Source organism: Canis aureus, chromosome 38, assembly GCF_053574225.1.
Source record: "Canis aureus isolate CA01 chromosome 38, VMU_Caureus_v.1.0, whole genome shotgun sequence".
In the NCBI taxonomy this organism is placed as follows: domain Eukaryota; kingdom Metazoa; phylum Chordata; class Mammalia; order Carnivora; family Canidae; genus Canis; species Canis aureus.
In genome coordinates this window covers 6506173-6518644 of record NC_135648.1, presented here as the reverse complement: position 1 = coordinate 6518644, position 12472 = coordinate 6506173, and the positions used below count along the sequence as shown (strand labels likewise).

Here is a 12472-nt window from a genome sequence, read left to right as displayed (position 1 = left end):
CCTGTTATCCTCTGGGTGGACCAGGACACCCTAGGTAATCCAGCTGTGGCTTCATCTACAGCTCCAGAGAATCAGAAGCAATCAGGCATTACACAGAATGCACAGACCAGGGCTACCCAGCTGGGGCCAATTTTCCTTCCTCCCAATGCCGAGCACCCTGGATTCAGCAATCCTCTGCCCTTCTTCTGTCTGTTTTCTCTTGTGAGAAGCAGCACACAAGAGGAAAATGAGGAAATTGTCCTCTGATAAGCACATCTGCAGTCTCAAGGACAATTCGTTGCTACACCATTTTGTTTTGGTTTTAATGGATGTGGATGTTCCTCACTCCCACTTCCCAGAATCCCCACCAGACCCTTGGCAGATAGGCACCGAAAAGATTAGGCCTTTCTCCTCTTGAACACACTCCGAAGAAATCTTTCCTAATAGTCACAAACAGTGCTAAGCAGCAGAGTACTTTTGAATGCTTTCTCTTTTTATTTTTTTTTTCTTTTTCATTTAAACCATTATAGGAGCTGTTTCTGGCCACCTAGAGAGAACTCAAGAACACACAGGTCTCCATGTGCTTGTTTTTCCTAAGCCAGATGCATGCAGCACCTGGCAGCTGAGTCAATTGGGAGAGACGGCTCCTTGTCACAGCTCTCTGCGCTCCACAGCCCAGGGAATCAGGAGGGATTTGGGAAATGGTGGCATGGAGCTTGGCTGGGCCACTTCTGACTTCACAGAACTATGAGGAATGTGAAGCACTGTCATCCTTCTCCTTTTGTACAGCTTCTTGGTTTCATCTCAGGACAAGATGGGAGTACTTTCCTTCTCACTTGTTAATTAATGTATAACTCTATATATCATGCAACTCTGTGCCCAAGAGAAACTTCAATGCTGCCCCATTGCCAGCAAATTAAATCCAACATCTTTTCAGGTCTCAGGGCAGCTGTACCTGACCTATTTTTCTAATTCCATTTCACGTTGTATAGGGTGTTGTGCTGCAGATAAAATCAAACATCGTTTGTTTTCTGAACTTGCCCCTCATTATTGCTCCTGAGCAATTCTGTTCATGCCAGCCCTTCCACTTCAAGTCCCCTCAAGTCCTCACTGGGCCTACTGAGCATCTAGCCATCCTACCGGAGGTGGCACTAACTCCAACCAACCGAGAGCTCACCTCCACCTGACCTCCACAGCGCTTCAGGGGTTGGGGGAAATCAGGCAACCGAGGGGTGGGGGGAGGCTTGCTTACTGACTCTCACATCTCACTTCACGGCACAGTTACTGAGCAGTCTGTCTGGATCTTGTACTGTGTTAAAAGTTTCTGCCAGTTAGGGAAGGGAGTAGAGCTGCTTTTGTCACTGACTTGTCTGTACTAGGCACTCAAAACTGCTCTTGCAAATGAATAAGTATTAAGTGAAAGGAAAATGAAACGGCATGCCTGTCGTCTCTCCTGGGCATCGAGCAGCCTCCCAAGTAAAACCACACCAATAACTGCCTCCTTGCGGTCATCTGTTTAGTACCTGTGAAGCTCCTGACCTTAATTCCCCATCCAAGTCCTGACCAGGCAGTGTAGTGCTCATGGAATTGATGGATCAATGCCTAAGGGATTAGAAAAACTCCTTTCCAGATGCACTGCCTCTTTTCTTGCTAATTATCTTCAGTGTCTCCTGAACAAATTGCTCCTTAATCAGTAACTTCATCCTCTGCAGAACAGGAGCCTGGGTCTAGCTTGACCCTCTACCATCTCTACCAGGGACAAGAGGACAGTCAGCAGCTCTGAGAATGGGGTCTCGGCACTCAGTGGGCTGGGCACACAGAAAGGAAAGCTGCAGGAGCCCACAGGGAGCTCTGAGACTGCCCAGCCCAAAGCTCTCCTTTTAGGCACCAGAAAAATAAAAGGGGAGGCTCGGGATGGAGGGGCACTTGTCCAAGGTCATGTGGCTCCGTAAGGGTAGAAATGGGACCAGTACCCCAGAGTCCTGATTCCCGGAACTGTTCTTGCTAATCACTAGGCCAGTGTTCTTCCAAATCCGTGTGGCACATAAATCACCCAGCATTTTTGTTAAGAAGAAAGAATCATCAAAACTTTGTTACCACTGGGTTATTATGGATGATAAAGAATGCAGGCTGAAAAGTGACTGAGGCTTCATGCTTAGGAAGCTGGAAAAGAAGAGGGCTTTAAACACAGAACAGGAAACCATAGGCTGATGCTGAGTTGCAGAGGGGAGCAGAGAGGAGCTCAGTTTTGGACACGTTGACAGCTGCCAACCAGGCCCCGAGCTGGACACTGCAGGGAACACAGAAGGGCAGCAGAATGTTTTATAATCTAATTGTTAAAAGCTAGACTAGAGTACGCCATGCCAGTGGCTCAGAGCGAAGCCTTCCTGGCATTTGGAGAAGAAACAAGCGTGCTTACTGGATGATTAGCAAAGGCTTCTTGGAGGAGGTAGCAATGCTTGAGCTAGATAGACCTTGAAGAGAGATCTGGTCTCAGCAGTGCTGTGGGAGCAAGGAGCTGGGGCAGTGGGCATCTGAGATAAGCCATCACCAACAAGCAGTCAGGGAGACTTGAGAAAAATGTTAGAGTCCTTCTCTTGCAGTTGTCTCATCTCTCCCCTCCTCATGGTGCTGCTTACACAGCCCTGCACACCAGCTCCCCACCACCATCCCATGTCACCCGGTATCTGCTCTCAACAACGCCCCACTTGGACCTGTCCTGCCCTAGACAACTCCTGATAGTCCCAACCTTCTCAGCCTTCTCCCCATCTCCCACATAGACCAGACCCACTCTATTTCTGATCACCACTTGGCCTTTCCAAATGGCTGGCTGATTAATTAATACCTATGTGTCGATGATAAAGAGTAACTTAATATTCCATTAATAACCAGTTAACAGGGGATCCCTGGGTGGCGCAGCAGTTTAGCGCCTGCCTTTGGCCCAGGGCATGATCCTGGAGACCCGGGATCGAATCCCACATCGGGCTCCCGGTGCATGGAGCCTGCTTCTCCCTCTGCCTGTGTCTCTGCCCCTCTCTCTCTCTCTCTCTCTCTCTCTCTGCGACTATCATTAAAAAAAATTATTAAAAAAAAAAACAGTTAACAGTTACTGAGGGCTTCCTATGTGCCAGGGCCTATGCCAAACAAAGGACATATAGGATCTAATTTAGAACTCACAATTTAGGGGGTGCCTGGATGGTTCATTCAGCTAAGTGTCCAACTCTTGATTTCAGCTCAGGTCACAATCTCAGGGTCATGAGATTGAGCCCCGTGTCAGGCTCCATGCTGGGTGTGGAGGCTGCTTGTGATTCTCTCCCTCCCTCTGCTACTCCTGCCTCCCTCTCAAAAGAAAGAAAGAGAGAGAGAGAGAGAGAGAGAGAGAACTCACAGTTTATACTTATAATGGATTATATTATTATTGTTGTTAAACAGAAAAATAAATCGGGTGTGGTACCCCAGATTCTTCCCCCATCAAAGAGGTCCACATCCCAATCCCCAGAACATATAAATATGCTACCTTGCCTGGCAGAAAGGACTTTGCAGATGTGATTAGGTATCTTGGGATGGGGTGATTATCCTGGATTTGTTGAGTGGGCCCAGGATAATCACAAGGTTACTTACAAGAACAAGGTAGAAACATCCAAGTCAGGGAGGAGATGTGATGGAAGAGAGAGGGACTGGAATAGTGTATCTCATAGGTGGAGGAAGGGGCTGTAAGCCAGGGAACGCAGGCAGCCCTAGAAGCCAAAGAGGCAAGGGATTTGATTCTCTTCAAACCACTGAGAAGGATTGAAGCCCCACCAACATCTTGATTTGAGCTCATCAGACCCAGTTCAGACTTCCGACCTCCAGACTGTAATGATAATAAATCTGCATAATTTTAAGCTACCAGGTTTGCATGAATTTGTTACAGCAGCAACAGAAAACTAATACACTGAGTTTACACAACATTCACACTTGAACAGAAATCTTTACTATCTTAACTCAGGGGCATTTCTTCAAACAGAGGAAATCTTTGTCAAATCTGTCAGGCCAGTGGGGGAGATGTGTGAGTCTGGTGTCTGTCTCATGGGGTGTAAGCGGAAGAGTGTTGTAAGGAGGGGCTGTTGGAGTACTTGGATATTCACTGAAAAGGCAACAGTCTGTTCTGCCGGAGAGAATTCTAGGGACGGCTAACACCACACCCAGGATGCTAACACCACACCTCAGACCCCAGTGCCTAAGGAGACCAGGCCAGAATGTACCCCGCAGAGAACCCACCCCTCACGGGGCTCTTGGGGCTCTCTTGTCCTCTCGCTGCCTTTCTACAGGGAACCCATGGCTGCAGTCTTTGTTCTCGGGGAGCCTGCTGCCAACCTGCCTAATTAGGATGGTGCAGTGATCAGAAACGGAAACCATAAGAGGAAAATTGCTGAGCGGCTAGCTGCTCATTAGAGAAGGGCTGTGCCTATCACTCCCCATTAATGAATGGAAGGTGGGACTTTGTGTCAAATCTCAGCTCTAACGGTGCCTAGCTGCTTTCGCTGGCCAAAAGCACTTTATTATGCAAGATTTGCTTTGCATCCAACAAGACAAAGTCAAGTTGTTCCATTGGTAGGTAGCTGGTGGTGGTGGTGGTGCAGTTTGTTTTCTTGGAAAATATAAAGAGTTACGGGGAAAAAGAAGTAAAATCTACCCTATGACATGACTTTTTACCTCTGTGGTTCTCCACCCCCAAACCCATATCCCAGTTGAATTATGAGGAAAGACATCAGACCAATCCCAATTGAGAGATAATCTACAAAATATCTAACCAAATCTCAGAATTGCTGTATGTATGGCCGCTATAGACACTGCCATCCGCACAGCACGTGAAAACTGTGGCTCATGCCCAGAGGTCCCCCTGTGCCCAGGAGATCCAAACACTGTGGCCTCAAGATCCAGGTGGGCAACTCTCCTATCTTCAGAAATAACCAAAGAAAATGAGAGCCTAGACATTACCTTGAAGGCATGACCTTGAGGAGGTCATCCCTTTCCAGCGCCATCTCCTCCTCTGTAAAATGAGGCAGTGAGTTAGGTCAGTGGTGGTCAATCTCTAACTGCAGATGAGTCACCTGAGGACCTTGTTCAAGGCAGATTCTGATTTGGGACATTTGGGGTGGGGCCTACATCTTCATTTCTACCAAGTTTCCAGATGAGGCCAATGCTACTGGGCCACTGGCCACATTTTGAGAAGCCAGGGGTCTGGGTCCGCAGTTCTCAAAGGGGCAATTTTGCCTCATAGGAGACAATTGGCAATGTCTGAAGACATGTTTGCTTGTCACAACTGGAAGGTGGGTACTATTGGCATCTAGGGGGCAGAGACCAGATGCTGCTAAACATCCTACAAGGCACAGAACAGCCCCATAACAAGACCAAAACGTCAGTAGTGCTGATGTGGAGAGACGTTGGTCTAGATCAGCGTGGTCCAGATCTGGCTTCGTGTGCATGAGAACCACGTGGAGGACCTGTCAAAATGGAGAGCCGGGCCCTCCCCCGAGTTCCTGGTTTGGCAAGCCAGGGTGCAGCCTGAGAATCTGCCTCCAGAACAAGTTCCCAGGTGGTGTTGATGCTGCTGGTCTCAGGAAACACTTTGAAAACCGCTGGCCCAAGCTCCCTACAGCGATGACATGCCTTGCTCCTCCCCTGCCTCACACAGGAGGCAACAGGTCCTTACCCACAACACCCCAAGACCATCAGAACTTGTTGATTCCCAGGTAGAAATGGGCATGGTGCCCCGAGACAGCGTTAGAGCTCAAAAGAAAGCAGAATTAAGAGGGTGGACTTCTTCAAGTCCATCTTGAAGAATCGTCCTGATACATCTGGCCTCATGTTTAGGTAGATCCACTTTTGAAAGAAACTAAGGACGATCCTTCTCCAAAGGCTGAAAACAGTATTGGGAGCGCAGTCTCCCCGCAGCTCTACTGGCTCCCTCCATTCTTGTCTGCCAGGAGTGGACCATCAAATGTCAGAAATGTGTACAGGGATTCAGCTCTTGGCCAGAGTTGGCTGTCCATTTAGGAAAAGATCTTGGCGGGCCCATGAGGTGGCACACTGTGACCCAGGGTTTACAAACTGTGAATGAGAATGAAAGAACTACTTTGTAGGGCTATGGTGGGGAGTAGCATCTGAGGTGACAGGTTATGGATCTCCCTACTATATGCCAGCACCATTCTAAGCATTGGTGCTACAACCATGAACAACAGAGAAAAATTCCTGCTGGGCCGGCCCAATGTAGGCCCTCGAAATTGTTTTGTTGAATTTACCCAAGGGAAATGGATGGGGGCATTAAGAGATCTATCAAACACGGTCCCCAGGCCACTCACAAAGTAAAGCTCCAACAGGCAGGGCAGCTAAATCAGAGAAAATGCAGCCCAGTGCACTATGCCTTCCCCAGGATGAGGTATTTTTAGCTCAATATGGTACAGGGCTGTGGCAATCTGAGCTTTAAATATTCAGGGTTGCATTATGACTATTTCATTAACCCAAGCAGTACGTTGTTAAGAGACAAGGTGGCTCAGTGTGACCAAGGCAGGAGGTGAGGCTGGCTGGTGTCTGAAGCCTAGTCCTGCTGGGGCCGGTTGAGAGCTCCTGGAGGGCAGGACCATGTCTTGCTCATCAGTGCCATCATGTGGAGCAGGCCCTCACTTTGCGCCAGGCAAGGCTGGGTCCTGGGAATGCGGGGGGGGGGGGGGGGGGGGGGGGGGGGGGGCACTCTGGGAATGAGTGTTGAGTGACTGGCTCTGCAGCAGACTCCCAGAGCTGCCCCAGAACCATCGAGCACCAGAGTTCTTTCTGGATGAAGACTTCTAAAAAATGGTTGTGAGCTTCTGGTCAGTCAACATAGCAGACTGGTCAGGGCCCAACATCATGGGTTCAGTTCATGGGGCCAGCAGCCCTAAGCCAACCCTGGCCCTTGCCTCCCTCTTGTCCTCCACCACCATTCCTCTTGCAGAGCCTTACCCGGCCCCACCACACCGCTTCTCCGTTACCTCTTTCTCCCAAGGTAAGACTTCTCCCATGATCTGGGCCTTTCTAGCCACATCTTTCGATGCCTCCCCAACTGGTGTCTTTCTCTCTGTCCCTTTCTTGCTGTCAATAGCTAATTAGCTGTGATCAGCTATCCCCGGGGTGGGGTCAGTGGATGCATGTAGCTCCCCCCAGACCCTGACTCAGCAAACATACACAGAACTCGCCTACAGATCTTCTGCAAACGATTTCTGAACCCAAGGGAATAACAAACGTGAACATTGCAGCACCGTATAAGAAATGTAGGGGAATGAAGGCAGGATATGGGGTGGGGGGAAGGCCTGGAGATGCTAGGCTTGCCCAGCTCCACCCCTGAACTCACTTTGGCTCCTGGACCCCAAAGCTGTATTCTGTGGGGGTGGAGTTGAAGCAGGGAGGCTGGTGTTCTCTGCCAGGAAGCACAGCATCCAGGATCCAGGGAGCAACCCTATCTGAGAGCAGCTGGCCCTCCCCCCACCACCCATGCCCCCATTCAACTCCCCCCCCACCAGTCCCCCGGGGCCTCCTGAAGCCTCACTGGCCAGCTGAAGCAGGTGTCAGCCTCACAGCTGGCAGCAGCTGGAAATGTCAGCCCTCCTGGGTCCCGGTGGAGTCTTAACAGCCATCCTCACGTTGCCACACTGGGGAAATAGGGACATGGCAGAGAGAGAAGCCGGGCCTCTCCTACACCCAGAGAAGTTTTTGACTCCCCCAGTGCTTTTTTTCTGTTTCTTATGCAAGACTTCCCACTAAGGCTGCCTCTCATTTCTTGGCTGCTGGCGGTGGGAAGGGCTGGCTGGCTTCAGGGCCCCCTGCCTGTCTCTTTTCAGCAAGGCAGCTTAGCCTCAGCTGGGGCTCTGGCTAATGGGCTCCCCTGGCAGTTCCTAGCCCCAGCCTCAGCTGACAGTTGGGGAGGGGTCCCTAGTACCCTTTTTGATACCTCCCCCCAACTCTGGCCACCCTCCTCCAGCCCAGCGCCACCTCATTCCTCCTCCAAACTGGATTTCTGTGTCTCAGACCCAGTGCCTTTGACTACTGCGTCTCCACCAGCACCAGAGCAGACCTGCCGACGCTTTCCTCCACCTTCCCCTCCCTGGACACATGGGATGACCACACGGCGCCCACACGTGTAGGTAGCAAAATGGAAAGGGCCTGAGGCTCAGAGTCAGCTGGTTCCAGTGTGACCCCCAGCTCTGCCTCTTGTTAACTGTGTGGCCTTACTCGGGACATGCCATCCCTAAGCCTCAGTTTACTCACCTGAGAAAGGGAGAGGAAACTAATGCCTCCCTATCTCACAGAGTTACTGTGAAGGTCAAATAAGATCATGCATTAGGGGGCAAGTAAATAATGCCCCTCCGGAGTTGAGAACTACTGAGAAAAGAAGACAAAGATGAAATCGTTTTGTTTTTTTAAAATCAGGTTTATTGGAAGAGCTGAGGTGGAGAATTTAGACTTAATTTATGGCCAAGGGTGGGGGCCCTACTCGATCCCTCATAGGTCCCCCCTGAATGAGGATGTGGAAGAGGAAGGAGTCTGTGGTTGGCACTCTGGGCCTGGGGACCTGCCCCGCTATCTCCAGTACCACTGACCAGCCCTGAGGCAGGCATGACTGGCATCAGTTACTGATGACGGGACAGGGGCCCCCAAGGATTTGGTAGCTCAACTAAGCTCATGCAATGAGCAAGCCACAGAGCTGGGATCCACAGCCCGTGTTTCACTGCCAGCCTAAGAGAAACCAGGGCCCAGCTAGCAAGAGACTCTCCTGCCCCGGAGGCAGAGGCTGGGGACAACCAGCTCAACAGAGGGGGAACGCTTCCCCTTCTCAGGCTGATCTCACACGCGTCGCCTCCTTCCATTCATTCACCCACTCAGTAAATACGTACTGCGCAGGGCCGTGCGCCGGACAATCTTCCTGACTCAGGGGCTGCAGCGGGGAACCAGGCAAGCTCCCTGCCCACAAAACCTACGTGCGAGTGAAGAGACAGATCCCGAGAATGATCCACATAGAAGGAAAAGTAGGCAGATGGAGCGGGACCTGCACATGGAGACAATCTCAGCTTAAACGTGACATCAGGGCTGAAGACAGGCTGAGCGGTCAAGGAGGGCTGCTCTGAGCGTCACATCCAGGGGAGACCCAAACGGAGTCAGAAAACATGACGTCCAGGGAGTAACATTCCAGGCAGAGGGATCAGCCAATGCAAAGTCCCTAAGAAGGTGGCAATGCAGGGATCTAGTACTAGCAAGTGAGACATTATGGCTGAGAACTGGCAAGGAGGAGGGTGGCAGGAGGAGAGCTCTTAGAGCTGGGGGTTGGCCGGAAGAGGGAGGTGAGCCGTGGGATGCTCAGCCTTATTGATCACAGGACACATGTGGGGTTTTACTCTTAAGTGTGTCAAAACCTGGAGGATTATGGATGGAACAAGAGGCTTGATTTGACTTATACTCTTTTTTAAGATTTGGTTTATTTATTTGAATGAACAAGAGAGAGAGACGGAGGGAGAGAGGGAGGGAGAGGCAGAAAGAGAAGCAGACTCCCATGTGAGGAGTCACGTGGGGCTCACATTCGGCTCGATCCCAGGACCCCGGGATCATAACCTGAGCCCAAGGTAGATGCTTAACCGACAGAGCCACCCAGGTGCCCCTTGACTTTTATTCTTAAAGTAGGGTGATGGCTGTTATGCAGGGACAGGCTGTTAAGGCAAGAATGGGAACAGGGAGCCCAGTCCAGTTACAAAGCCACTGGAGGGCTGCATCTGCCGGACAAGGGTGGCTCATACCAGAGGGTAAGGCAGGGGGCATGTTAAGAAATGGCTGGTTTGGGACCGTTAACAGGATTGTAATCCTAACAACCTGCCTGTGAAGACAGAAGGGGTGGGTTTCATCCCTAGGAACCCAAGAGGAAACCCAGAGCCCCAGTGCAGGAAGGGGAGGATGAGCGACCGGTGTGGGGGGTGACCCGTCATGAGAGCTGAGCCTGCTCTGGAAGCAGCTCCCCCAGCCCTGGCCGAGGACCCCTGCTTTGGAGACACTGGAATCACACAGATTGTCCAGCTGGAGGCCCGGCAGCAGCCACTGAGCCGCCCTTGGCTCCTCAGCCCTCCCTGTCAAGATGGCAGGCCAGATGCACCATCTAACACTTGCTGTGTATTTTTCGGATGACATTTCCCCAGTAGTGAAAACACAGCATGCCACTTCAGTGCAAGATGGTAGAACAAAGGCACCACTCCAGGGGAGGCACTTCCAATCCCTCCCATCCAGGGAGCCGTGCCTTATGTCCCACGGAGAGGCCGATGACGCTTCATTTCAATACACATTCTTGAGCCCCTGCTTGCCCGGGGCTTGCTGGGCTGCCAAGTAGTACCTCACAGGGTGCTGGGTTCTTCATCTGGTGGCGGGAGATGGGGTGCAGGGCCCCCGGAGAAGGAGCAAGGATGGCCCTAGGATTGAGGGATGGAGGCCAGCAGAAGGTCTTCCATATGTGCCCTGAACAAGATCTGGTGACGGAGGGTAGGGAGGGGACCACCGGGCAGGATGCTGCGTGAACAGAGGAGCGAGACGCGCACACACAGCACGGTGGAGCCCCGCCTCTGGGGCTCTGGTGGGGCCTGGGCCACAGCAGCCACAAGAGAAACAACTAATATTTGCGCAGCGATGTGCCAGGCAGGCCCTGAGCAAACCTGAAGGCATTTGCTCACCAGGTCCTCACAGCACCGGGAGGCGAGATGAGTTTAAGTGACTCGACCAAGACCACACAGTAAGAGGAGAAATGTTGATTTTTTTCAAATAAAAAAAAATTAAAGATTCTATTTATGGAGGTAGAGAGAGAGAGAGAGAGGAGGAGGAGGAGGAGAGAGGAGGAATGGGGTGGGGTGGGGGAGCAGCAGAGGGAGAGGGAGAAGCAGGGACCACGACCTGAGCCGAAGACAGCTGCTCAACTGACGGAGCCACCCAGGCGTCCCTAAGCAATGGTCTTATTGAAGCACTACACACGCAGAAAAGATTGCAGACGGTAGGTGTACAGCTGGGCGCACCCTCACAGAGGACACGCGTAGAAACCACAACTCGGGTCATGGAACAGCATCTTACCTCCCTGTAGTCCCCTCCCGCCCTCCCCGCACCCCTTCCCTCCTCCCCAGAGGCAAGTGCTTCAGTCTATCCTGACTTCTGACTCCATACATTTGTTTCTGGAGTTGAGATCTGCACCCAGGTCCCTGGGAACCCTGAGATCGGGATTTTAGTGGGCACAGTAATAGGTGGGCAGACTTCCCGGTCTGGTGGGGTCTGCAGAGCGTTGCCAGCATTGTTTTCCCAACCACGTCTCCATCCGTGCGTTGCTCCCTGCACCCCTCTTGGTAGTCAGTGGCAGCCAGGTGACCCCTCTAAAGGAGCTCTGGAAAGCACCTGCGAGCTGTCCTGTCTCGAATAGTCCCTTCCTGCGCTCTGTGACATGGATGTACACCAGACTGCAGGTCCAGGAGGTTTCCCACTTCCCCTCTTCAGGAAAACGTGATCTAATGACAAGTGTGTCCTTTTGGAGAGAGTAAATCAATAGCTGGCCCCGAGCAGTGTCCTTGAGTAGATTTAACCATATTCTCAAAGCTAAGGGTTTTGTGAAACGTAAAGAAAACTCTGTAGTCACTGCAAAACAAAATACAAGGATTCCAGATTCCCAGCTGGATAAGACGACTCGCCCTACTCCCCCACCGACCACCCCCAGGCTGTGTTCTGGTACAAACCGAAACAACGGCGGCGACAACAAAACAACATGAATTTTGCTAAAAACATGATTAGTCTGGGCCTCTGCCCAAACCCTGCTCCCGGCGAATCTTATTTTTCCTGGGTCCTGTCACCTGGGCCAAGATCAACCCCTGACCTTCCCAGGCAGCGCCTCTCAAGGGCCCGCTCCACACCCCCCTTCAGTCCTGGGTGTTGGAAACGGTCGGTCTAACAGGTAACACCTCCTGCCCGACACATGCCGGGCGTCAATCAAAAGAAACTCGAGGGAGTCGGAGAAGTCAGAGCAGGGCTTTCAGGACTGAGGCAGCTATGGTGAAACGGCCCCAGGCCGGGATGCTCCACGGGGACCCGAGGCCAGGCCAGCAGCCCGAGGGACCCGTCCCCGCTGGGAGGTGAGCAGGGGCCGCGGAGGGGACTAGCCTGCGGGGGTTCCCCGAAGGCCCCAGGAAGGGGAGGGCGGGGAGCCGGAGCTCGGACTGTGGGAGAGCAGCACACAGGGGAGGCGGCGGGTCGGGGGCTGGGGCGCAAGGCTCAGGCTCGCAGCCACAATAGCAGAGGTCAGATTGCAGCTGCTCCACCGCCGCACTTCACCTTGCCCAGCCTCAGGCCCTTTGCCGGGAAATGACGGACCACGAGCCACTTCACACAAGTCAAGTGCGATTCGAAGCGAGCGGATTTCGCGACGCACAGTCGAGGTTGGCTGAACGGCTGGTGGCCCAAAGGGCCAGGA

The 12472-nt window shown here is 52.1% G+C and overlaps 1 protein-coding gene across 2 annotated transcripts in view; it reads right to left on the bottom strand.

Annotated features, from left to right (window-relative positions):
* Window positions 1-12472, bottom strand: part of LOC144307296 (uncharacterized) — a 66366-nt gene that overhangs the window by 40218 nt on the left and 13676 nt on the right. The window contains exon 4 of one of the 2 annotated variants that reach the window (XM_077886924.1): window positions 8415-9040. The exons of the other annotated variant lie outside the window; for it this stretch is intronic. Within the exon in view, the coding sequence (XP_077743050.1) occupies window positions 8923-9040 (118 nt within the window). The 3' untranslated portion in view covers window positions 8415-8922. Of the gene's footprint in view, window positions 1-8414; window positions 9041-12472 lie in introns of those variants that run through there. 2 annotated transcript variants of the gene reach the window in all.